The 27,291-nt window shown below is 43.9% G+C and overlaps 1 protein-coding gene across 4 annotated transcripts; it reads left to right on the top strand.

Annotated features, from left to right (window-relative positions):
* The first annotated feature begins 3,804 nt into the window (after window positions 1–3,804).
* On the top strand, window positions 3,805–25,662 carry HNRNPL (heterogeneous nuclear ribonucleoprotein L). 4 transcript variants are annotated; one of them, XM_089658207.1, is made up of 13 exons: window positions 3,805–3,962; window positions 9,075–9,193; window positions 13,283–13,382; window positions 13,908–13,995; window positions 15,812–15,906; window positions 16,510–16,582; window positions 18,212–18,283; window positions 18,514–18,794; window positions 18,876–18,997; window positions 19,114–19,315; window positions 21,948–22,020; window positions 23,803–23,898; window positions 25,452–25,662. In XM_089658207.1, exons 1-13 carry the CDS (start codon window positions 3,849–3,851, stop codon window positions 25,508–25,510), a joined length of 1,494 nt encoding a protein of 497 aa, XP_089514333.1. In that variant the 5' UTR covers window positions 3,805–3,848; the 3' UTR covers window positions 25,511–25,662. The 4 variants fall into 4 exon arrangements, with proteins under 4 accessions (XP_089514333.1, XP_089514331.1, XP_089514330.1 ...); XM_089658205.1 differs by having other exon boundaries at window positions 13,142–13,382; window positions 21,948–22,005; XM_089658204.1 differs by having other exon boundaries at window positions 13,142–13,382.
* Window positions 25,663–27,291: the final 1,629 nt, after the last annotated feature.

Genomic DNA, 27,291 nt, shown 5'->3' with positions numbered 1-27,291 from the left:
CTCCTGAGGCAAAGAAAAGCTTCTTTCATTTCTCTTTGGCATCTGGGTTCTAGCCCAGCTCAAACTTTTGGATGGCTAAGCCAACTAGGTTTTCCCCATAATGAGAGGGTGCTTCTTGCTAGAGTGGGGGGTCACTTGTTAGCCATCTCAGTTCAAGTTATTTTGGGCACCTAAGTCAAGAATGTTGTCTATTGGGTCTTCATGATAGAGTCCTGGTCCTTACCTCCACCAAACTTCATGCTGTCAATCTTGCCATCCACCCCATGTTGCCATTTCTGGAGACAGGGAGATTCTTCACCAGTCTGTTCACTGTCTCCAAAGTCCAGAAGACCTTCTGACTTCTGTGACCATTGAGGATGCCTATTTACACATTTTCATTTTTTATCTATGCCCTCTAAGCTGTCCAGTGTAGCTCTGCCACCTCACTCCCAATGAAGGAACAGGGTCTCGCAGTGCACATAGCACAGACATCATGTGTGCACTTGATTAACACTTGCTGCTCTCTTATACCATGCGTCCATGCTGTAGGTCTCTGTAACACAGGTTAAGTCCCAGTACTGTCAGGGAACCGACCACTGGGGAAAAATCTGGATCACCATCCCCCTTGTTACTGGATGAACTTCCGCCATGCCAGGTACCACGTTTTATGACAGGCTGCTGTACATTTTCCACCAGTCTCTGGTTACACGTAGCAACTGGTTTCTTCCTCCACACCATCTGCCGAGTTAACCCTTTGTAGTGGCCTTGCTTCATGCCCCATATGTGCTATACTGATATTGGCCCTGTTAGAAAAAACAAACAAAAAGTGAACGAATGAATGAACAAAAATGATGAATGTATGGGCTGCCTTACTGTTAAGTATGTCCAGGCCTATGTCAGAGAGATGAACACCATCATTCCTGGATAGATCAGGCACACCACCTTCCAAATCAAAATGCCAAAAAGTAAAGCTACCAAATAAAGGCATACATTTTTCTAAGGTTCTATTCAACCTTTTTTTAATTTTCTCAAAAGGCCTTAAGGGAGGGGATTCAAACCAACGACATCCCAGTGGCTGGAGCCCATCCACCAATCACCGGAGGCCTTGAAGAACCTCTTCTTGAAGATCAGCCCCCTTGTGCCACTCCCACTAATCACCAGCTGGGGGATTCAGTTATGGTGCTTCTGGGGGAAGATGTAGAGAAGAGGTGGCGTTGCCTTCTCCTCTTCTTCAATGGACGAATGCCCACCTTTCCAACCTGCACCAGAAGTTCTGCCAGTGCTTCTTCTATCTGTTGCTGGGCTTCCACAAGGAGGGTGCCTCTATCTTCTTGCCAGAAAAGTTTCACATCATGATACAGGAAGCTTGGATCTTTGATTACTGAACTGACAGTAGTCTTCTTTGACATTGGCATCCTTTTGGTTCATCGACCGAGGTAAGGAGAGGCACTTCCTAAGCCATTCTTCACCATCCTGTTCTCCCACCCACTTGATTAGCTGCCGTATCAGAGTCTTCATGTCCCCCAAACACTCTATCATAGGTTCTAGTATTATAGTTCCCTGAACTCATGGATGGAGGTCTTGATTACTGGTGCTCTAAGCCAAAGACCTGGGCTTTACAGTGCCTTGAAAAAGTATTCATGCCCCTTGAAATTTTCCACATTTTGTCATGTTACAACTAAAAACGTGAATGAATTTTGTTGGGATTTTATGTGATAGACCAACACAAAGTGGTACATAATTCTGAAGTGGAAGGAAAATGAGAAATGGTTTACAAACTTTTTTACAAATAAATCTGTGAAAAATGTGGCGTGCATTTGTATTCAGCCCCCCGGAGTCAATACTTTGTAGAACCCCCTTTTGCTGCAATTACAGCTGCAAGTATTTTTGGGGATGTCTCTACCAGCTTTGCACATCTAGAGAGTGACATTTCTGCCCATTCTTCTTTGCAAAATAGCTCAAGCTCTGCCAGATTGGATGGAGAGCGTCTGTGAACAGCAATTTTCAAGTCTTGCCACAGATTCTCAATTGCATTTAGGTCTGTACTTTGACTGGGCCATTCTAACACATGGCACAGTGGGGTGCTGTACTGAGGCCCCCATATCAGATACTCTGTTCTCAGTGCATATTCAGCCCCAAGGCTGTTGTTATGGTGCAGGAGTCAGCTTGCACTGAAACAACCATTGATTCTGTACAGCCTGGCCACCTGCTTCCTAGCAACCAATAACATTGTGTGACCCAACTACCAGCAACCTATGACGCTGTGTGGTCCTTTTCATCTGAATTCTAGCAACCTATGATGCAGTGTGGCCCTATCATCAGCATTCTAGCAACCTATGATGCAGTGTGGCCCTGTTATCAGCATTCTAGCAACCTATGATGCAGTGTGGCCCTGTTATCAGCATTCTAGCAACCTATGATGCTGTGCTGCCCTTTCATCAGAATTTTAGCAACTGATAATGCTATCCTGCCCTGTCACCAGTGTCCTAGTAACCGATGATGCTCTGCTGCCCTGTCCTAAGCGTCCTAGCAACCAATGATGCTTTGCACCCCTGCCATCAGTGTCTTAGCAACTTATGATGCTGTGCAGCCCTGTCATCAACATTCTAGCAAACTATGACGCTGTGCAGTCCTGTCATTACAATTTTAGCAACTGATAATGCTGTGCTGCCCTGCCGCCAGTGTCCTAGTGACCGATGATGCTATCCTTCCCTGTCCTAAGTGTCCTAGCAACCAATGATGCTTTGGACCCCTGCCATCAGTGTCCTAGCAAGTGACGTTGCTGTGCAGCTGGCTACTAGCATCTTAGCAACATATGACGCTGTGCGGCCCTTTCGTTAGCATTGTAGCAACTTATGATACTGTGTTGCCCTGCCGCCAGTGTCCTAGCAACCAATTGCACCCCTGCCATCAGAGTCCTAGCAACCAATGACGCTGTGCAGCCCTGTCATCAGACTCCTAGAAACCTATAACGCTGTGCAGCCCTGTCATCAGAGTCCTAGCAACCAATGATACTGTCCAGCCTTGTCATCATAGTCCTAGCAACCAATGACGCTGTGCAGCCCAGCTACCAGCATCCTAGCAACTGATGGTGGGGAGTGGGTGTCAGAAATGTCTGCCCCGGGACAACTTTTTTTTTTTGTACATGCTAAAAGCCCATTATAAGAGAAAGGTCTTGCTTATCACAACTGAATGAATGGAAATGTCATGATATCACAAGATAGTTAGGATCCAGGTTCACACTGGTGACTACATTGTTCTTAACATGCAGCAAGTGTGTGCGCCATTTATGAAGGAGGAATAATTGTGGAGCACCATATATACATAGGCCTGTGTGGACTAGAGCTGGAATAGCATCTGTGTTGCCTGCAGCAACCACGTACAGCCCTTTGTCTCACAGTCTAACATTCCCGCCATCTTTTATTAAGCTCCCACTTCACTGAGGAGAATTCTGCAGCTACATCTTCTTTACAGTGCCGCCAATTTATTAATATCGGCCTTGCCCTGTTACGTACTGAACTACACATCTAATGAATGAGGCGCCATTACACGCTGACAACGAACAAGATGGCGGCTCGTCACCTCCTCACGCCTTCTGGCTGTAGCGGAAGGCAGCCAATCCCAGAGCAGGTGTGTTTGTTATTGGCGGCCGCTCCCCCCCCAATAAACTGGCGAGCCCGCCTTTTCTCGTTTTCCTTTATATGATTTGCTTGGAAATCAGAACCGTCTGCCATAGTAAGCCAATAGGAATAAGTCTTTAGGGGTCGTTGCTCCCGCAGACCTATCGGGATTGAGTGAGTAGGCGGGGCATGGTGAGTTTTGCCCAGGCGCCATGTTACAGGATTCTCAGTCCCGGCGGAGCTCTGAAGATGGCGGCAGCTGCAGCGGTGGGAGGAAGGTCAGCTTACTACGGGACGGAGGGCGGCCGAGCCCCGAAGAGGCAGAAGACTGACGGGACAGACGACAACGTGGCGGCCAGTGCGGTAAGCGAGGGAGCCGCGCGGAGAGGGAGCGCTTGGCGGCCTCTATTGTGCGATGTATGGAGGACTCATTCATGGACCCGCTGTGGGGTGGGGGGGGGGCGGGGAGCACTACGACTCCCAGCATACATTGCGCGCCTTTTGTCCGGCAGGGAATTGTGGGGGTTGTAGTTCTCTGCTCATGGGAAGGCCTTGCAGGGAATTTCTGTAATATTATACACATCATCGGACGGATCTGAGGAGCGCACATGCCGGCTCCATGCAATAACCAGGCCTGGGAACAATGGCTGGACAGGAACAGCCTCTGCTATTGTTCTTCACAACAGCAGGGGGAGCTACTAGACAGGGCTGATATTGAGCCCCCCACTTCTCAGAGGTCGCAGGAGTGGACATCAGCCCTGCCCCCCCAAGTGGCATTGGAGGGTGGTCAGGGCTAATTGAATTGCTCCAGCCCCCCCAGTCTTCAGAGGGCATGGGGGGGGGGGGGGGGTCAGGGCTGATGGAAGTGACCATTTCTCTCTCTGAGGCCATTGGATGGTGTTCAGTGGAGACCACCCCCTGATCAGTCCTGCAGTTGGGTTGGTGTAGCTCTGCCACCGCATTGCCCACCCAGTCCTGTGGTTGGGTTGGCAAGGATTGTCACCCATCCCACCCCCATCTTCCCAGGCCTGCGTTTGGGTTGGTGTGGCATGGACAACATCCCCCCCAGTCTTCAGTAGGCATATGGGGGTGGTCAGGATTGATGGAAATTTATTTCAGGTACTTATATAGCTCCGTCAATTTACGCAGCGCTTTACACATACATATTGTACATTCACATCAGTCCCTAACCCTCAAGGGGCGTACAATCTAAGGTCCCTAACTCACATTCATACATACACATTAGGGCCAATTTAGACAGCATCCAATTAACCTACCAGCATGTCTTTGGAGTGTGGGAGGAAACCGGAGTACCCGGGGGAAACCCACGCAGGCACAGGGAGAACATGCAAACTCCAGGCAGGTGGTGCCATGTTTGGGATTCTAACCAATGATCCTAGTACTGCCAGGCAGAAATGCTAACCATTTAGCCACTGTGCTGCCCTCCCTTTCCCTCTAGTTCTCAGAGGGCATTGGATGGTGATAAGGGGTGATGTGCCCCCCTTCTCTCGGTCCTGTGGTTGGGTTAGTGTGGCTCATCATCCCACCCCATCATCCTAGTCCTGCGTTTGGGTCGGTGCAGCTGCCATCCTGTTCCATCTCTTTCAACGTCCCCCAACCTGGTCTTTAAGGGAGTAGGTGGGTGGTTTGGGCTGATGGAAATGACCCTTTCCCTCTAGTCTTAAGAGGGCTTTGGATGGGGAGGGCAGCAGTACTGTGTTGGCACAACATGGTGGATGGACCCCCAGTCTTGGCCTCATACCTGCACATTGCAATGCTTGTTTTTTGGTAAAGCTTTTTTTTTTTTTTTTTTTTTTTTGCATGGAGTGGCATGTTTTTGGTCCCAGAAACTTCCATCAGATTGCCAGATAGAAAAGCGTGATTGGTCACTCCAGAGAACACATCTCCACTGCTCTAGAGTCCAGTGGTGGCGTGCTTTACACCACTGCATCTGACACTTTGCATTGCACTTGGTGATGTAAGACTTGGATGCGGCTGCTCGGCCATGGAAACCCATTCCATGAAGCTCTCTATGCACTGTTGTGCTAATCTGAAGGCCACATGAAGTTTGGAGATCTTTAGCTATTGACTCTGCAGACAGTTGGCGACTTCTACACACTGTGTGCTTCAGCATACGCTGATCCCCACTCTGTCATTTTACGTGGCCTACCACTTGGTGGCTGAGTTGTTGTTCCCAGTTGCTTCCACTTTGTTATAATCCCACTAACAGTTGGCCGTGGAATATTTAATAGCAAGGAAATGTCACGGATGGACTTACTGCACAGGTGCCAACCTATCACGGGACCACACTTGGAGTCACTGAGCTCCTGAGAGCGACCCATTCTTTCACAAATGTTTGTAGAAGCAGTCTGCATGCCTAGGGGCTTGATTTTATACACCTGTGGCCATGGAGGTGATTGGAACACCTGAATCCAATGATATTGAGGGCTGGCACAATACTTCCGGCGATAGTGTCTCTGTTCCAGTTGCCTGGGTTTGTGACGTGTTTTACTGTGAGTCACATGTGGGACCACGGCTAGTTGAGTTCTGCAAAGAAACTCTCTAAACTGCAAATAGACAGATGGATTGAGGTTTGTGCAAGTACCATCTGGCTATTGAAGGATCAGTGTGCAGGTCTTGTGGACAGTTTTTTTTTTTTTTTTTTTTATTACATAGCTGTGTTATTGGCCAGTGGAGGCTGTCAATGTACCTGAATGTAGGCCTCCTACCAACCCAATCATCTGTGTTCAGGGTGGAGAACTGCAGTATCCCCCCTGTGCAATTATATGCTGGGTTTCATCAATTACTACATACATTGTTGGTATTGTGCAATCCTTTTCTGCAATTGTGGTCTAAGCCAGGGATCGACATCCAAGGTTGCCCTGGCGACTAGAAATTGCATCCTGGCACTTGAGCTTTTTACACTCGGGATATCCAGATCTGAGAGCGCAGATAGTTTTAATTTTTTTCTTTTTCCTACATTTCGCCCTGCTGTGAGCTAGTAGCAGAGCTCACTGGTCAGGTGGAAGCATTTGGGTGGCTCTGCTCCCACCCAACTGCCTCCACACATGCGTGTAACGTGGCCCTCCACCCACCCAGTTTACCTGACACATGTTCACTGTCCTTCCCATCCTGTTCCTAACGCAGGAGCAATGTGTATGTCAGTTCTGGGTCCCTGTTGATGGGAAAGAATGTAATGCAGTGTGATTTGCATTATGTTCAGCTGAGCCCAGACGAAACATGAAGGGTCTTTTTAACCACTTGCCCTCCAAAGGATTTACCCCCTCCCCTCCTGACCATGCCATTTTTTGCATTACAGCGCTATTACTTTGACAATTGCATGGTCATGTAACACTGCACCCAAATTAAATTTACAGTTATTTTTCCCCCGTGAATTGAGCTTTCTTTAGGTGGGATTTGATCACCTGTATGGTTTTTATTTTTTACGCTTTAAAAGACCAACAACTTTTAGGAAAAAACAATATTTTTGACTTTTTGCTATTAAACCTGTCTAGTAAAAAAAAAAAAAAAATTCAAACATCAAAATTCTTCAAAAGTTAAGGCCAAAATGTATTCTGCAACATGTCTTTACTAAAAAAAAAAAAAAAAATCTCAGTACATGTAAATTAATTGGTTTACGTGAAAGTTATAGCGTTTACAAGCAGATAGAGAGAGATATATATATATATATATATATATATATATATATATTATACACACACACACACACACACACACACACACTGGGGTTTTTAAAATGTATTTTTCCTAATGATGGCAGCGATCAGTGACTTCCAGCAGGACTGTGGCAGACATTTTGGAAGCTGAATTGGTGTCATACATCCCCAGTGACCAATGCAGTGATCAGTGCTTATATATAAAAAAAAAAAGCTCTAACACTCTACTAATTGCACTGGGCAGGAAAGGGTTAACATGAGGGGTGGTTGAAGGGTTAACTGTGTGCAGGGAGTGTTTTACTATGTGTGGTGTATGTATGCTTCACTGTAAGCACACTGCTCTGGATGGCTGCTATGCAGAGTCATACAAAGCAGTGTGCAGGAGCTGACGGGGGAGAGAATTGTATTGTTTACATACAGACCTCTCACTCTGTCGGTATTGGTGAGTGCTGGCAAGTAATTGCTGGCCGGGAGCCGGTGATTGACCGCCAAGGCGCGCGTGCCCCACCCTACCCAGAACTGCAAAATCGCATGTGTATATATTCGTGATTTTGCACACCTGTGCCTCCCTGTAGCAGTATTTCTGCCATAAGGCGGACAGCAAGCAGTTAAAAAGAACCTATGATCACTTAGCGGATTTGGTCCCTCGTGATGGGGGTCTGAAAACAGTCTGACACGAAAACCATGCATTGGTTCACCAAAAAGGCATATGTACTCAAACACTCGCCCCATATACACCACAGCACTTGGGTCTGAACAGTCCCTATAGAAAAGAATGTCAATCATCTTTATGCACATTTTAATGTGTATTGAATCAGCACCATGTGAACGGGGGGGGGGCCGGGCCCCAAAGATATCCATTTCTCTGCCCCGGTCCTCTCTGAAGGCTCACATGGGCTTTCTGTACACTGTAACATGCGGACCGTGTCTTGTTAATGCATGAATAGACTACGAGAAGCTCATACACTGTCTTTTTTGTTTGTTGTGTTGGCTTTGTGGGTACGCTGGGATTTCACAAAAGATCTCATTGTGTGGAATTGGTTGAGATTTTTTTCTCTCTGCACTAATCGGTTTTGATAGAGGCCAGGGTTTGCTGGCTGCTGAAGTCCGTGTTAAAGGGAAAGCTGGGTAAGCTGCTACAAATACATATTTGTTCATTAACAGTTGTACCTGCCTAAGGAATTATTCTGTTGAGTTGCGGTCCCCAACCTTCCTGGGACCAGGGACTGGCCTTGCAGAAGACAAAACCCTCCACGGACTAGGCCGGGAAGAGGGGTTGTTTGCTGGGGGATTGTGAAAGGGGGTGTGCAGCCTGTCACCTGAGGTCAGCAGTGTACAGGGCTCCCCAATGCCCTGACAATCCTGTCCCCAGCCTGGCTGTTGTCCTTTTCTCCTTCTTTCCCCCTTTGTTGGCTGACTGGCATAACTGCAGAAAGGGAGGGGAACGGGCGCCCCTCTGGTGGTGGGAGGGAGGTAGTGCAGGTTGTGCTCACCTGCTGCCCAGCCCCTCAACAGGTCACATATGGGCACTAATCTGTGGCTGGGGGCTGCTGTAGGACTTCTTATAGTTTGCACACCTCTACCACATTGCAGAGGTAGGCAGGTGCCTGTTTTTCTGGTTCAGCAATGCATCTTCTCCACCTTCAGGAGTAGGATGCTATGTGCAGCAAAAAAGAAAACATATCCTAGGGGTGTATTTAGTGTATTTCTTAATGACAAAAACAATTTAGCTTTTGCTACAGTATTTTCTGCTGCCTTTTCCTGTTTGGATCTCACACTTTGCCTCTTTTTTTTTCAGGAAGGCTACGAGGACCCTCACAAGACGCCGGCTTCCCCGGTGGTCCACGTGAGGGGACTTGTCGATGGTGTGGTGGAAGCTGATCTTGCAGAGGCACTTCAGGAATTTGGAACTATAAGGTATGGGCTGTGAAATGGATGATTGCATTATCTGTCACTATTTCTGCAGGCTGAAGGTGGACTTTAACGCAAGCTGTTTCTATATGTAAACTCTCCTAAAAATGAAGCAAAATATTGTGCATACATATAAAAAAAAAACACAAATCTCTTCCCAAACCCCCTCCCCCATATAAAAGAATCGCATATCATCTGTTCTCAGCTGTATAAGGAGTTAGTGGAGGAGAAACTGCAGGACACTGGTTCTCCCAGTGAATGGCTGCACTGGGTGGTGTTTCAGTGTAAGTATTATCATCGGAGTAGTACAGGCTGAGTTCCAGCACAGAAAACTGGCCACGCTGTGTTCTCATGCCTAGTGTGGTCAGTGTTTAATAGGAAAGCACAGGAACACCAGGGATTTCGCACAAAGAAAGCAATATAGAGAGAAAAGGCTACTTTTTAATACAAGTACATGGTACATCAGGCACATTTCAGGAGTACTAAAGGTTGGGATTACATATTCTTGTATGTGTGATAAACCACAGCATGTATAAAAATGTTATCCCGTCTAATTTCACAAGTATAGTCCTAAGATAAAGTAAGAGTGACCTTGAATCATCCCCTGAAATGGTCTCTATGCTTCTTATGGGGTGCTGTCCATTAGAGCCCTTAGCTTTTGCAAATAACTAATATTGTCACCCACTGTGTAGGGCCTCAGCCTAGGAGCCGCATACCGATTATGGAGTATTGGTGCAGACTGTGTTCAGCTTGGTCAGTAAAGTGAGAATGTGACCAAATCTATGATTATGTGAGATAATATTTCTCTGATATGATTTGGTAAATGAAGAGTTCTTACCCAGAAGTGAAAGGTTTAACACAACAACCAAAATTTATTGGTGAATAGGATGGAGGTCTAAACTAACACAATGTATCTAGTTACATAAAAGAAACTGTATGAAGAGAGCTCGGACGTATTACAAAATACAGTGAGACAGAAAAGACATAAGACAAACATTTACATACAAGTGCAAGGGATATATTCCATAATTACCATGGAACTGGACGTAAAAGTTCCCTTCCTCTGGTGTTCCAAAGAGAACCTCTCTTCCATTAATTTCCATAGAGTATCTCTGGTTGGTTGGCCAGTCTATTCCCTTTCTTAATTGGCTAACTTCAAATCCCCTGTATTTCGCATACACCATCCCCCTTTAAGGCAAATCTTGGCACACCCTTTATGGAATTTAACCACTTCAGGTCTGGACACTTTTACCCCCTTCATGACCAGGCCAATTTCCAGGTTTCAGCGCTATCACACTTTGAATGACAATTGCGTGGTCATGCAACACTGTACCCATATTAATTTTTTTAGCATTTTTTTGAGACCGATAAAGCTTTATTTTGGCGGTATTTATACACCACTGGGATTTTTAATTTTTTTTTGCTATATAAATGAAAGTTCACAAATCTTGAAGAAAATAAATTTTGCAAATATTTAATCATAAATCTAGGCCAAAATTTATTCCGGTTTATCTTAGTAAAAAAAACCAAATTTGTTTAACGTTTTTAAACTTTTTATTTTTTTGTACATACTGTCACCCTAGCAGTGTCATTATGGTGACACTGTACTACCTGTGGGGGGTGATGAAGGTGTGGTGGTGGTTTTTTTTTTTTTTTTTTTTTTTTTTTTTTTTTTTTTTAAACACTGATTGCTTTTATACCCATAAAGGCTGTAAAAGCAATCATTTCTCCTTCTCTTTGGCTCCATTCTTGCAGCCATTGAGAACTACTGTGTGAGCTGTGATTGGTCACAGCTTCACATGGTACAAGGCTGTTGTGAATAGCCTCGTACCATGTGATCTCTGTGATCATTCACAGATTTCACACGTAGTAAGCAATGATGTGAGAAGTGACATCTTGCTTACTATGTGTGATCACTGCTTGACCATCAGTGATCACATGATCGGGACCTCACACAGAGGTCCCGTACGACGATCGGTGTTCCACTGTGTCCAGAGGACACAGTAGCACCGGATCGCGGTGCTGCCAGGGAGCGCGCACAAGCAGGGGGCGGGGAGGCCGTTTTATAAACGGCCACCCGGCCTTGCACTGCCACTGTCTGGCCGTTTATATACATGGGCTGGACGGGAGGTGGTTAAGCAAGCCAATTCTTGCTGGGAAACTTAAGTATTCATGAACAGCTGGCCACCTTCATTGCATATCTAAACTAGAAAAGGTACAATTTCTGGGGAAATTGTGTGAAGTGTTCTTCCCTCCACCAGTAGTCTACAACTGGAGTGGGCGGAGTAACTGGGTGGAGTGGCTTGTCACTCTGCTGCCTGCTCACACACCTGGGTTCCTATGGTAACTCACTCTACAGCAAGGGCAGAGAAGAGCGGTTAAAAACAAACTGCTCCAACTTGCTCACTTCACTGGCGGTTGCCATCTTCAAACTGTTGTAGTTTTAAAAATTATAAATCCTACACCGAAGAGCTTTTGTGAGAATCACAAGACCCAGACCTAACGTTTGATGCATAGTATGTCTCTGAAATATTAAAAATGAAGGCACAGTCGCAGTTTAGAAATTGCCCTTCAAATTTTGAGGTGGCTAGAGTGTAGTTCAATGAATGTCAATGGGCGGCGTGAGTTGCAAACGAATGGTCATATTGTAAAAACTATCAGGACTATGGCTTAGCCATGGACATTTTTAGTGGCAGCAGGGATAGCTGAACGTTTTGATATAAGATTTGTGTAGGTGGGCTTGAAAATGAGGGAGTGATGGCAGTTTAGAAATCATATCCTGATTTTTCAGCTCACACTCTAGCTTTTGTCAGCTCCCACTCTAGTTTTGAACATTCCGCCATTCATTCCTATGGGACGAATTTTACCACAAAAATGTATATTTTGTGAACCATTCGGCGAAATGTTCCACAAAGTAATAGCACACCAATCGGGAACAATCCGCACGTTTCGGTATATTACGGTCTATGTAGTGTAAAAACTGTGAGGAGTTAGGGTGGTAATTTTGGCTATAATAATAAATATATATATGTGTGTGTGTGAGATAACACTAAGTGGTCTTGCCATGCAAAAGCCCTTAATGAGGTATCCTTTGATGTGCATATCTGTGAAGCCAACACGTTTTGTCCCTTTATTAGATACACCAGCTTTGGCACTGAACTGTCTAAAAGAGGATTCTCAGCAAAGACGTCTGTTATACAGTGAAGGTGTAATTAATAGAATATTCCCTTTGGCAACTATGGTATCTATAGAAGAGGAATTTATGGGAAGACCTATTGCACATCCGCACTGATAAAGCTCTAACTGAAATATATTCTTAATACAATATTTAATGAAGATTTCACAAACTCATTATCTAACAAATGTAGACCACTTTGGTCCTGGCAGATATTTTGGTGCACTGACCTTTTAACCACCACATAGAATAGTTTTCCACCAAAAGCTGTTCACTCAAATTTGTTTGTAATGCAATTGCATTACAAAGTTTCCTAACAGTTTGCATTGGCGCTTGCAGTGCATTGCAGCCATGATTGGTGCACCACACAGGACAATGAGCAGGCGGCTGCAGACTGTTCCTCAAGCCCCAGGTTCATATGACCATGTTTTATGAAGCACCCTAAATATGGGGGTGCGATTATACATGGCTTCAAAGACTAACTACGCCTTTAAATTTTGTTCTTCATCTTCTGGTAGTGGAATTCTTGCCTTTAAAAATGTGAATGTTTTGTTGTTGTGGCCCACAATATATACTGGAAGTAGTGTGTTCTGAACCCATGTTGGTGTGAGTACAGGCAGTGAATGTCTGCTCACTATAATGTGTGGATCATGCTGTTGCAGCAGTGAAACCTCTTCCTGGATTAGTTACACTGACTGAATCTAGTAACATGTTGGCTGAGGCACGGGCTGGGCATTTCATGGGTTCTCACTATAGTGTGATCTTGTCTTTAATTGTAGCTATGTGGTAGTGATGCCAAAGAAGAGGCAGGCACTGGTGGAGTTTGAGGACATTCTAGGAGCTTGCAATGCTGTAAACTATGCTGCAGACAACCAGATCTATGTGGGTGGTCATCCTGCCTTTATTAATTACTCCACCAGTCAGAAGATATCGCGCCCTGTGGACACAGGAGACGATTCTAGAGGAGTCAACAACATCCTTCTGTTCACCATCTTAAACCCAATCTATTCAATCACTACAGTAAGTTAAAAATCAGTGTCTACGTTTGTTTTTCCATAGTTGTTGCCTTTCAAGGCCTCATGCACACCAGATGTTTCTCACTCTCCTGGCAGTGACATTTTGGTAGAAAAAACACTTGACTCTTATAAATGCATTTTTAGCCATGTCAAGCGTTTGGGTTTTAAATTCATTGGCCAGAATAATTTATCCTGGCAACTGAATTGATGCTCAAGCTCTAAATGTGCATTTACCATGCGTTGATTTTTCTATCAAAACACTGCTGCTCATGTATGTGCTGGCAGTGGGGTTTTCTGTCTCCAAACTCTCCTGCCTCTAGACTCCTCTAAAAGCCTATGTGCATGGACACATAGGTTAACATGCAAGAGCGTTTAGTCAGGCAGAAACGCCAGGCACCCCTAGGAGCAGCTGAACAAAGGTTACGTGTGTGAGGCCTGAAGACTGTGCAGTCCTCTAGTTTTTTTTTTAGTCCTCTTTACTACTAAAGTACTTGTTGGCAATGCTACAGTGTCTTGTTTCTTCCCATAGGATGTGCTGTACACTATCTGTAATCCATGTGGACCAGTCCAGCGGATTGTGATCTTCAGGAAGAATGGTGTCCAAGCTATGGTGGAATATCCTTTTTAATGTGTTCTGTTCAGTAAAATGAATGCATTGATCATTGTGCACCTGGTGTGTCTGAATGTAACTGCAAGTTGGCACACATCTGGTAAACATTTTAATACATAATTGGGCCCTTTTGTCTGAATAAATTTGATTATGGTGTAGTGTGAACTTTCTGTATGAACGGACAACTGACTTCCAGTCTTACTCCTAGATAAATTTCAATTGAAAGCGTTTGTATGAGTAAGACATGCGTTTTAGCAGCTCATTGATGCTACTGATGTCATTGTTCACTCTTTGCACTAATGTAGGAGCTTCAGTATACCGCATTGTAACATTAAAGTGATTTTAAAGTCATTTTTTTATTTTTTTTTTTTAAATGAAAAATGAACATGTCTATACCTGCCTGCTGTGTGCCGTGGTTTTGCATAGAGCAGCCCGGATCCTCTTAAGTCCACCACAGGCTCTCCTGGCTCCTCCCTTCTGTCTGGTGCCCCCACAGCAAGCAGCTTGCTATGGGGGCACTCGCTGCTCCGTGTCCATTCACGCATGAAGCCACGGTTTGGCCCTGCCCCATTTCTTCTCATTGGGTCACTGGCTGTGGTTGACAGAAGTGGAAGCCAAAGGCTCATTCTTCTATCTCAGCGAATTAGGAGAGGGAGTCCTGGGATAGCCGAGACTCCAGTACACATGGAGGTGATGCTACACACCAGGTTTTTTTTTTTTTTTCTTTTAACCTCATGCATAAAACACATGAAGGTAAAAAAACCTTGAGCCTTTTAGAATCATTTTAAGGAGCTCATAGCTTTTCCGGGTTTTTTTTTTTTTTTTTTTTCCTAGCATGTTAAAATATCTACCCTTAGGAATAGAACTGCATTTATGTGGCTCCTAATGCAGCTGCTGTATTTATTTATTTATTTTTTTCTCAGTGCTCTTTCTAAATAGAGGGTAACCACTGGGCTGTATCAATTCATGCTGACCTGTTTTTTAATGTCTGTGGCATACTACCACTCAGCTCTATGTAATTACACACTCCTGTCAGACTTAATGTGTTGCAGAGACATTTCAGTGACTCCAGCAGTTGGATTGGTCTTCACCATATATGCTGCAATACTTTATGAACATCCAAAGTGATGTAAACGGGAGTGCAGGATCCCCGTTAGCATGGCAGTATACACTTATTGAAAGGGGAAAAAAAGCCAAGATGGATACAAAGCAAGACTGTGTGCAGGAAGAGCAGCCCCAGGTCCCCTGGCTGACATTACAGGGACCTGCTCTGACGGCAGTCAAATATCAGTAAACTGCATTCTATGCTTCTGTGCTAAGAACACTGTTGGCAGTCTTTGACAGCTGTCAAAGTGGGTCCCTGTCATGCTGGCTAGGGGATCTGGAGCTGCTGTTCCTGCACACAACCTTTTTGTATCCATCTTTGGTGAGTGATTCCTACCATCCACACAGGTTTTCATGAATGTTAAGGAAGTGTGCCTACCCACCTTCTTTCAATAAATGTATATCCTCATACTAATGAGGATCCCACACTCCTGTTTTGAGCTGCCTTTTGGCTTATACCAGTTCTCCGCTGGAAGCTGTAAGGTTCTCTTGCTAGATTCCCCTTGATCATCTTTCTGATCGGATTGAATTTTGATAGTGTTGACATTGCAAACTGAAAGCTGGGAGCTGTTGTGTTCTTTGCTGGTTTGTGGCTTTCTTTTCACAAAGCAATGTAAACAGGAGCTATGCAGATGACTGAATTGGCAAATGTAAATACAAAAGGAAACCTTGTGTTTTCTATTTTTGCAACTTCGTCTTTTCCTTAACTTTCTGCACATTCGACTCTGTTCAGAGTGCTCAGCGTGCTAAGGCCTCCCTTAATGGGGCCGACATCTATTCTGGATGCTGCACATTAAAGATTGAGTATGCCAAGGTAAGTAGAACTTCCTCGCCTTTCCTCGCCTTCTATATTGTCCTATTCGTATTGGTTTGTCTGGCCAGAGACAGATTAGGTGAAAAGTTTATTTGGATACCAGTCCTGAACACAATTTGGTAGGCCATGACCAATGAAGAAAGAGCTATGCTCCCATAATATATTTGGAAGTCTCCCCTTTTCTTAATAATCTGGTCATCAATGTGGTATAATGGAAGGAGATCAGAGCCTTTAAACGCCACAAACCGTGGTCTGGACCCACTACTTTTGTGCCAGCTATAAGCTATGGTGGGAGGTGTGCAGTGTCTGCTGAATCGCACTCTTGATAACTGTATATGGAGGTGGGTATAAACTTCCATTTTGGAGTTCGATTTTTGCACTGGTTTTTCCATTTCAGATGCAAAATTTGTTCAGCTGAGCTTGTCCTTGTGATAAATTCTCCTTATGGTTAATGTTGACACGTCATGAAAGGGATGAAGAAAAATTAGGAATGCAGGCTTCTAGTCCTGGGGTGTCGGCGGGGACATCAATGACATAGTCAAATGTTTACATTGTGTTTAAAACTTGGTGCATCTAACTTTTTCCTTCCCTCTTTTTTTGAAGCCTACCAGACTGAATGTCTTTAAAAATGACCAGGACACTTGGGACTACACTAACCCAGCGTTGAGTGGACAAGGTAATGACTCCTCCTATATATGTTCTATCTATACATGCTTTCTTCACTAGTCTGATCAAATGCACCAGACTGGCACGTCACACTTTGTAATGCCACTGGCTTGGCTCTTGGACACCAAGAAACTTGGTTGCTTTACCAAAGCAAGTCAGACGGATTAAGTATTGCCTGTCGGTAAGGGCGCCTACAGCATACTGTCTGTTGCAGTAAAGTTCCGATAACAATTGCCCTATCTGTATTGTACACCATTATTTTTTGATGTGTTTAGCACCAGACGTTTCTCCCTAGAGCAAACGGTGGCATTACATGAGCAAAGCTAACACATTTCTTTTCCAAGGTACATACTAGAATGTATGTGCAGGGGCCGGTTCAGTGCTGCCTGTCATGAGGGCATTGTCTCCAGCTGACCCGAGAGGTGGTGATGTTGGTTTTTAGAATCCTCCCTCTAGTGGGAAGCTTCTTTCCAGCTCCCTCTTGTGGTCCAGGACTGACAGGCCCCCGTCTGCACATTGTTAAATAAACACACAGTGTAGTGAGTCAGCACGGAAACATGTATCGCAGAGTTTGCCAGGCCTTCTGCAGAGGTCACACACGAAGAACATCACATGGTGATCCAAGAACAAGTCGCTGAATCTGGGGCTTCAACACGTCACAAGTACAGAGATGTTCTCAACACGCTGCAGGCATGACAAGTACAGAGATTGATCTCAACACTACAACAGACATCTTTTTACAAGTACAGAGAGAACTTGAGTGCCACATGCCATAGCAGTGTATTTTCACAGTGAACACAGTCATGTAATGGGCACAGAAGTGGGTCGGCACACGCCATGGCAGGCAAGGACGGGACATGCTACAACATTAACACAACGCGATCCTCAAAAACTCTCCATACAACAAAAACAGTTTCTCTTCACCTCAGCCAAGTCCAGAAGAGGCGAACATAAGCTCACACCCCCGACAAGATACAGGACGTGTGACGGGGGTCAGACACCAGCTAGCAGCATCACTACAAGTGACCACACAAAGCACATGGAGCACACAGAACATGGAGAAACATGTTAGCAACATGTGATCCTTTTACAGAATGCCAATTGTTGCGTTGTCTTTGCCCTTCGATGTAACTCATGACTGAAACCATGTGATGCAGGGTCGCTGCGTGTGCATGGCGGGGCGGCACCTTTCAGAGCTCTGCTTACGCACATATGAGGTACCCAATGGTAAGAGAAATACAGAAATGTTTTTGTCAATGGGACTCAGCAGTAAGTAAATTCTTTTCTCAATCTTTGTGCTCAATCTTTCCAATGACATGTCTTTGTGCTCAGTCAGGGTTGGTGTTTTGATTTTTGGGGAGGGGGTGGGGGAATGGGTGCATCTGTGTATCAAGGATTATTTGTTGCAGAATGTAGTAGGGTGTTTTTTTTTAGTTTGGGGAGGTGGTATAGGATGGGAACTTCATAAGAATTTGGCTGTCTAGTATTGTGGAGATTAGTTCTTCAAAGCCTTGATACACAGCTCTTTAATCAGTATATTGGAGGGGGCTGTACTGTCACTTTCTTTGATTAGATAAATGGGGATTTGACGCGGCACTCCATAGGGTACTCATTGCTCCTTTATTTTCGAATATTTTAGTTGATGCTGGAGGTAACCCTAACAAACGCCAGAGGAACCCACCGTTGTTGGGAGACCACCCTGCAGAGTATGGTAAGGAAATCCAATCTGGATGGCGTATATTCTAAATTAGACATTAACCAGAAGTGCCCCCTGGGGGTGCATGCGCCTCTGGTTCAGAATCTTTGTATTGTACAGTGTTTTAGCGGGAGCGCTTTGGTTCCTCTTTGGGCTCCCTTACCATAAACTGTCTGGTTATCCTGTCTTAATAGATAGAAAATCTCCTAAACTTTATTAAAACTTTTTTTTATATTTCCTTGCAGGTGGTGGTCCTCATGGTGGATACCATGGACACTATCATGATGATGCATATGGTCCTCCACCCCCACATTATGAAGGACGCAGGATGGGTCCTCCTCCTGTTGGAGCTCCCCGCAGAGGTCCAGGTCGCTATGGTCCTCAGTATGGCCACCCTCCACCACCCCCTCCAGAATATGGCCCTCATGCTGATAGTCCAGTTTTGATGGTGTATGGTCTCGACCCCAGCAAAATTAATTGTGACAGAGTATTCAACGTGTTTTGCCTGTATGGCAATGTAGAGAAGGTAAGCTGCATTTTCTGCAAAAGTCTAAAAGGGTGCAACGTCTGTAGGCTTCAGCTTAATGTTCTATAATCCTCTCTTTAGGTCAAGTTCATGAAGAGCAAGCCTGGGGCCTGTATGGTGGAAATGGGTGATGGATATGCGGTGGACAGAGCTCTTACCCATCTGAACAACAATTACATGTTTGGGCAAAAGCTTAGTGTGTGGTAAGCTCTTCTTCTTCTTTTTTTTTTTTTTTTGTTTTTTTTTTTAGATGGGCTTTATTGCTTGCTTTTGTTCCTAGCGTTGTAAATTAACTTTAGCATGCTCTTAAATCTTCTAGTGTTTCGAAGCAGCAGTCTATTGTTCCTGGTCAGTCCTATGGCTTGGAGGATGGATCCTGCAGTTTTAAGGTGTTTAGTGGCTCTCGAAACAACCGGTTCACTTCCCCTGAACAAGCTGCAAAGAATCGCATTCAGCAGCCTAGCAATGTGTTGCATTTCTTCAATGCTCCTCCAGAGGTGACTGAAGAGAACTTCTTTGAGGTAAGACAGTTTAATCTTGGTTTTGAACTTGCTGGCTTTTGAAAACATTAAGATATTGGTAATGCAAAGGACAGAAATGTCTCATGATACTAGGAGTGACTCAAGTAGTCCCATGTTACATTGCCATTTCTGCAATGCTGTGTGCATGCAGATGAGAACATTGCTTCAAAACAATTTTAACCCCTTTCCTGACCAGACCATTTTTTTGCTGTCTGGCACTGCGCTATTTCAGCTGTTAATCGCGTGGTCATGCAGTGCTGTACCTAAAAAGAAATTTTGTTTTCTCCACACAAATAGAGCTTTCTTTTGGTGGTATTTGATCACCTCTGCCATTGTTTGCACTATAAACAAAGACCAAAAATTTTGAAGATACATTTTTTCACTTTTTGATAATAAAAAAAATTCAAAAAAAGTATATACATTTTAGGCTTAAGTGTATTCTTCTACATGTCTTTATTAAAAAAAAAAAAAAATCTTAATACATGTATATTGGTTTGTGTGAAAGTTATAGCATCTACAAATGTGTTTTATGTAGATTTTACTTTGACTGCCTAGCATATTTCTTGAGGTGCTAAAATGCCAGGGCAGTACCCCCACCTCCCAAATGACCCCTTTTGGAAAGTAGACACCCCAAGGATTTTGCAGAGGCATGTTGAGTCCAGGGAACTTTTTTAAAAGAAAAGTCACAATGATATTGCTCATGCATACCATGGGTATATGTGGAATACCACCCCAAAACACATTCTCATGCTTCGTTCTAGTATGGGGATATCACATGTGAGACTTTTTTGGCAGTCTAGCTACATAGAAGTCCCCAAAATCCAATTACCACCTTCAGGCTTTCAAAGGGCATACTTCCTCATATCACTTCACCACTACCTATTGTTTTCAGAGGCTCTAAAATGCCAGGATAGTACAAACGCCCCCCCCCCCCCCCGCCTCCTTTGCAAATACCTTGGAGTGTCTACAAAAAGGGTTCATTTTGGAGGGGGTGCTTCTACTATCCTGGCATTTAAAGGCCAACATTAGAAGCTTCTGCCACACATCACCCACTCTTAAACCTTTTTTGCTAGAAAATTACTTTCAACCCCCAAACATTGTGTGTATAATATATATGCACGTGTGTAAAAGCGGAGGCCCTAGAGCATAAACTGGTGGGTGTTGACATTTTTTACACCGCACAGTATTTGCACAGTGATTTTTCAAACGCAATTGTTTTGGGGGGGAAAAATACACTTTTTAGAATTTTAATGTGTGTAAACAGAATATATTGCCCAATTGTTTGATAAAAGCTGATGTTGCGCTGAGTAAATGGATGCCAAATATGACATGCTTTAAAATTGCGTATGCTTGTGCAATGGCAACAAAGTACATACATTTTTATTATCGATAGGCAATGTTTTAAAAGCCTTTTACAGGTCACCAGTTTATATTTACACAGGAGGTCCAGTGCTAGAATCACTGCCCTCGGTCTTGCGTTCTCGGCAATACCTCACATGCATGGTGCAACTGCCGTTTACATACTAGCACGGGGTCAGCGTGTGTGGGGTGTTTTTTTTTGTCTCTTTGCAGGAGAGAGATCATTTTCTCCTGCAAAGCTTGCTGTCATGAAGTTTTGTTTGTTTTTTTTTTTTTTTTTTTTTTTTTTTTTTTGACAGCTCAGGATAGTGATCTGTGATTGGCTGGAGCTGGTCACATGGTACAGGGTGCTGAGATTGGCCCCATGTATCATGTGACAGCTGTGGGCCAGTCACCGCTTACTAGGAAGAGGAGCATAGCTGTTATGAATCAGTCTCATTCATAACAGCTTTGCTTACATTGTGATCATATGATCACCAGGATCTTCAGTCTGCTGGACACAGCAGTTGTAAGAGGGGGAGCGCTGAGGGCCCCCCTGTTAGTACAGCCAGAGCGCTGTAGAGGTACATCTCTTTGCCTGTAGCTGCCGTAGTACATTGCACGGGTGGGAAGTGGTTAAAGACTCTTCCTCTTAGTGTGCCACCATACGAAGCTGCTTTCTATCGTAGCACACGTGCATGCTCGATCCTGAGCCCTGCTGCTTGTGACAATTGACAGAAACCACTTGACTGTCTTCATTTCATGCTGCACTCAAATGTCTTTGTAGCTGCAAGCATCCTCCTTGGACATGGTCCCCCACCCACCCATCTGGTTGCCCATTGGGCTGTAACTTGACTAGTACAAGGTTCTGTCTGCTCTTCTGTCCTGTAGGTATGTTAAAACTTGACTGTACTGCGCAAAGGCGCAGTACAGTATATAACTGAATTCAGAGCTCAGACCCCCTTGCATTCCCAGTCTGAAAATACATTGTAATTCAGGAAGCTCAAAATGTATTTATACGAGATGGATTACAAATCTATTGTTTTGGGTACTTATGAGTAAAACAATGCTTCTAATTAACAAAGTTATTTGGGGAGAAACTGTAGGAAGTGTGCAGCTGGCTCGGCTTCGAGTTGAGTATGAAATGTTAAAGTTGTATTTGTACCAGTTTATTAAGCTGGGCATGGTTCTGGTAAATGCAAACTTTCTTGCAGTATTGTGGGTACTGGCATCTCTACAGGTAATGCCTTAAACTGGTTTCCAGTCAGTTTAAACTGTCCTTTGTCTTGTCTAGATCTGTGAGGAACTGGGTTTGAAGAAACCATCTTCTGTCAAAGTGTTTTCTGGCAAAAGTAAGTCCAGCAAAAGTAAGTCTTGTGCGATGCAACACACTTTTTTATTTATTTATTTTTTTATTTTAATACTTAGAAAAGTAACAGTCTGCAGTCACCATTGGGGTGACATGACTTAACTACTTGCCCTCCAGAGGATTTACCCCCCCCTTCCTGACCAGGCCTCCTTTTGTGTTACGGCTCTGCATTACTTGACAATTGTGCAGTCATGCAACACCACAACCAGATGAAATTCTCTCTCTCTCTCTCTCTCTCTCTCTCTCTCTCTCTCTCTCTCTCTCTCTCTCTCTCTCTCTCTCTCTCTCTCTCTCTCTCTCTCTCTCTCTCTCTCTCTCTCTCTCTCTCTCCCCCCTCCCCCCCTTTCGTTCGGTGGTATTTAATCACCTGCATTTTTGTTTTGCTCTATAAGCAAAAATCCTATTTTGGACTTTTTGCTATTAACCACTTCCCGTCCTTTTTATGTACATGGGAGCAGTACAGAAGCGGGTAGCCATTTATAAACTTCTTCCTGCATTCCCTGCCTGTGTGCACTCCCTGGGACACAGCGGAACACTGATCTCTGTACGGGACCTCTGTGTGAGGTCCCGATCATGTGATCACTGATTTTCTAAAATAAAAGTTTGGACTTTTTTTTTTTTTTTTTTATATATATAGCAAAAAATTCAACATCCCAGTGTTGAATAAATACCACCAAAATAAAATTTCTCTCAAAAAAATGCTAAATTCACATGGGTACAGTGTTGTATGACCGCACAATTGTCATTCAAAGTGTGATAGCCCTGAAAGCTGAAAATTGGCCTGGACAGGAAGGGGGTGAAAGTTTCCAGACTTGAAGTGGTTAAACATGTCCAGTAAAAATATGTATATCTAATTTCATCATAAATTTAGGCCAAAATGTATTCTGCTCCATGTCTTTGCTTTTTTTTAAAAAAAAAAAAAATCCCAATACATGTAAATTAATTTACACAAGTTTTATAGCATTTACAAATGGCGGTGTAGATACTGGGATTTTTTTTTTTTTTTTTTCCCTACTAATGGCGCCGATCGACTTTTAGCTGGACTGTGGAGGGCATTCTGACACTGGGGGGGAACTAACTTTGTGTTACTGACATCCCCAGTGACACCAATACAGTGATCAGTGCTAAAAAACCAGCACTGACGCTTTACTAATGACACTGGGCAGGAAGGGGTTAATGTGAGGGGCAATCAAAGGGTTAACTATGTAGGGAGTGTTTTACTAAGGGACTTCGCTGTAAACACACTGGGGGAGGAGAGGGATGTGCGTTACTGTAAGCACGTGGGGCAGGGGGTGCTTCACTGTAAGCACACTGTTCAGGATTGCTGTGCTGAGCAGTGTGTCCCAGCTGACAGGGAGGAAGACTATTTGTAAAAACAGTCTTCCTCCCCATCCAGTGATTTTTAGTAATCACTGGCTGGGACACGGTGATTGACAATCTGCGAATAGGCAGCGCTGGTAGCTTGACCACGCCCCCCCCCCCCTACCCGGAAGTGCAAAATCGTATCTACGGCTATAGAGAGATGTATAGTGTGTGATTATTTTTTTTTTTTTTGTGCTGATGTGTAACAGTATATCATGTATATGGCGGTGGGTAAGCAGTTAACCTACAGTATTCTTTTTATACCTGCCACAGTTTTGCTTTCCCACTTAGTTGCATGCTTGTGAACTGCGACCAGCACTTTAAATTCCCCATCAGTTATGTTATGGAAGGATTGTCTGTTTTTGAAGTACCAGTTTATCTGCTATGTAAAGGTTTGCTTTCTCTTCCCTGTCTGTAGGTGAGAGGAGCTCCTCTGGCTTGCTTGAATGGGAATCTAAGAGCGATGCCCTTGAAACACTCGGCCTCCTGAATCACTACCAGATGAAGAATCCTAGTAAGTCCTTTTGGTTTCTGTATGTGTTTTTAGATGAGAATATATGAATGGCTTATAATTTTAAGGGGGGGGGGGTTGTTCCTTTACCCCACACTGCCATCTTTGATTATTCCTTAGTCTCCTAAAGCCCTACTTCACGAAGTCCTATATGTTGATACAGCTGTATTCATGTTGGCAGTAATGGTCCTGTAAATGTTTCTGTGCTATTAACTGGACGTTCTGTATGCAATGTCTGACTCCTTAAATCAGCATGGCTCCAGTGTCATAGGTACATTCCTTATTTTTAGCTTTTTTTTTTTATTTGGCCAACTTCAAATGGGGTAGACTGCGGCTGTGGTACACATGCTTGGCAGGGGGGATCTGTACCGATCCCTGCTGAGAAGGTGAATGACAGGTCCATGTCTGCTCTGCTTATGCAGAGCAGACAGGCACAGCCTGCTTTCCTATGGGTGATCGGATGTAAACAGACCACCTGTCTGGTTTTTCACTTGCTAATCCATAGAGGAGAATCGAAACATCTGTGTAAAAGGAGCCTAATAGACTGTTGCATTGCAACACCCCACCATGCGTTTGTCACTTGACATTGTTTAAAGCAATCTGTTCCTGCTAAGGTGGTCTTACCAGACTTGGTCATGTTGTGTTCTGTGTTTAGCACCAGCAAAATAAATATGAAAAGAGTTTATTAAAACTAGAGCAGCCATAATCTGGAGCAACACTACATAGCAGTCCGCTTGTTAAAGGAAGTACAACCAGTGCTAGTTGGCTGTACTTTTCCTGTGGAACATGTGAGTGTTATTCGTTCTGCACTCCTGTGACCTGTTTTTAGCCTAACAGTGTGTTGTAGTATGCTGTCGGCTGACGTTGCTCAGCCTCTCGGCGAGCCGGTGAGAGCCTCAGCCAGCCACTCCTGCCCCTCCACAGCCCAGTGAGCACTGGAGGGGCTGCGCAGACAGCAGTGACTGAGTCCTAGCTTTGCTCAAAGTGGCAGGGAGTGGTGTCTGATCACTCAGCTCTCACCCTTGGAGTCAGCAGGGGACAGATTCAGCATCAGATCAATGCTGCATCACCTAGCTGAGTATGATTTAAAAAAAAACAAAAAAAAAAAACCTTCAGCTTTGCAAATGAGCTTGTTGCCATGCACAGGTGCTCCAGTTTGGACAAATTTGCATTGTCTACTGTAGGCCCTATTCATACAGTGTGCATTGTGTTGGGTGTCTGCTTTTTACAGTCTAAAAATGGGATTGTTCAGCATGCATTCTGGCAACAGCATTGTGGAATTTAATCCTGTTCTGCTGGCTTTGCTTTCCCTTCTGTCCTACAGATGTAGCAAATTCCATGTTTTAGGACTTGTTGACTGGCTGTCTGGGCTTGTTGGCATCGGTATGCATTCATTGATGGATACATTTCCTTGTATAGGAATGCAAAACCTGATTGAAGCAAACAATAGCCTGTCAACAGACTCTCAATGATTTATTGAATGTGCATTGCAAAACGTATTTAGCTGTACATGTGAGGCAATGTCATGACACCTTTTTTGTCACTTCTTCTTTCAGATGGGCCATACCCATACACCTTGAAGCTGTGCTTCTCCACTGCCCAGCATGCATCGTAACATCAAGAGTTGGCAAGATAATTCCCTACCTGCAGTTCTTGTTTAGTACAAGTTGAGCTTCTTGTTCTAGTTTTTATTTTTTAATTTTTTTATTTTACGTGATTGGTTGTGTGCGCCTTGTTTAGCACATGTTAATAAAATGTTTTGAAACATTTGGTCTTTTTGGTTCCTTTTTTGACTGTCTTAATTGTATTTGCAAATGTAGCACAATCATCTTTTTGGTCCCTGTAATATTTAATTGGGAAATGTTGGTGTCACTTTTTTTAATCTAGCATGTGCATCCATAGACTGAAATGGTAGACTGTGATCTCATGCTGCATCAGATGCGTGGGGAAGTATGGCTGAGCAATGCAATGTTGGACAATAAAGACAAACCAAATTTCCTTTTGCTAGTAAAAACTGAAATTGGACTGCTGCATCCACTACACAATCTAGATACTAGATGTAAAACAACTGCTTGGGGAAAAAAAATGAGACGTGTCAGACCACAACAGGACATTGAGCTAAATGCACTTCTACCAGGCTAAATTGTGTTTTGGTTTTTTTTTTTGGTACTAGCGGGGCACGTGGAAAAATTCATTTTATTGTATTGCAGCATTATATTCCCCCCAATTAAAATGCGAGGTCTATTGTCAGTTTCTTTAAAAAAAACAAAAAAAAAAACGGTGCGCTGTCTCTTACACGTTCCAAAGTGCAATTGTGCACACAATCTCAAACCATATTATAGAGAAAATGGATGTGAGCTCAATATATGCAGTCTAAATATAAAAAATCACAAGGTTGTCAAAATGCCATACTCGACTTTAAAAAAAAAAAAAAAAAAAAACCTCTCTTGAAGAGTACAGTATCTCAAAGTGAGTACACTCCTCACATCTTAACCTCTGCAGCAATGCTGGCAACACTCTTTCAAAAAGACAACCTCTGGATATGACGCTGAGCGCATGCACTCAACTTTCTTGGTCGACCATGGTGAGGCCTGTTCTGAGTGGAACCTGTCCTGTTAAACCGCTGTATGGTCTTGGCCACCGTGCTGCAGCTCAGTTTCAGGGTCTTGGCAATCGCCTTTTACAGCCTAGGCCATCTTTCTGTAGAGCATATAAATTCTTTTTTTTTTTTTTTTTTTTGTTTTTTTTTCCCCTCTCTCCAACCCTTAAAGTTCTTTGCCATGAGGTGCCATGTTGAACTTCCAGTGACCACCATGGGAGAGTGAGAGCGATTTAACACCAAATTTAACACACTTGCTCCCCATATACACCTGAGACCTTGTAACACTGAGTCACATGACACCAGAGAGGGAAAATGGCTAATTGGGCCCAATTTGGACATTTTCACTTAGGGGTGTACTCACTTTTGTTGCCTGCGGTTTAGTATTATACAGTATTTACAGTCTGAGCATGCATTTCACTTGCTGAAGACAAAACTGAAGGGAAAATGCCCCAAGAACAAGCAGGAACTGAAGACAGTTGCAGTAGAGGCCTGACAGCATCACCAGGGATGAAACCCAGCGTCTGGTGATGTCTATGCGTTCCACACTTCAGGCTGTAATTGACTGCAAAGGATTTGCAACCAAGTATTAAGTGAAAGTTTGATTTATGATTATTATTCTGTCCCATTACTTTTGGTCCCTTAACAAGTGGGAGGCACATATGCAAACTGTTGTAATTCCTACACCGTTCACCTGATTTGGATGTAAATACCCTCAAATTAAAGCTGACAGTCTGCAGTTAAAGCACATCTTGTTCGTTTCATTTCAAATCCATTGTGGTGTATGTAGCCAGAAA

This window comes from Staurois parvus, unplaced genomic scaffold (genome assembly GCF_062004578.1).
Source record: "Staurois parvus isolate SC_StPar_1 unplaced genomic scaffold, SC_StPar_1.0 ptg001058l, whole genome shotgun sequence".
NCBI classification, from domain to species: domain Eukaryota; kingdom Metazoa; phylum Chordata; class Amphibia; order Anura; family Ranidae; genus Staurois; species Staurois parvus.
This window is presented reverse-complemented; position numbering and strand designations above follow the sequence as displayed.

Coding starts and splice junctions, on each gene's coding strand:
- HNRNPL (XM_089658204.1), top strand. CDS start 3,849: ATGGCGGCAGCTGCAGCGGTGGGAGGAAGGTCAGCTTACTACGGGACG. Junction 3,963..9,074: donor ACAACGTGGCGGCCAGTGCG/GTAAGCGAGGGA, acceptor TTTTTTTTTCAG/GAAGGCTACGAGGACCCTCA. Junction 15,907..16,509: donor TAAAGATTGAGTATGCCAAG/GTAAGTAGAACT, acceptor CTTTTTTTGAAG/CCTACCAGACTGAATGTCTT.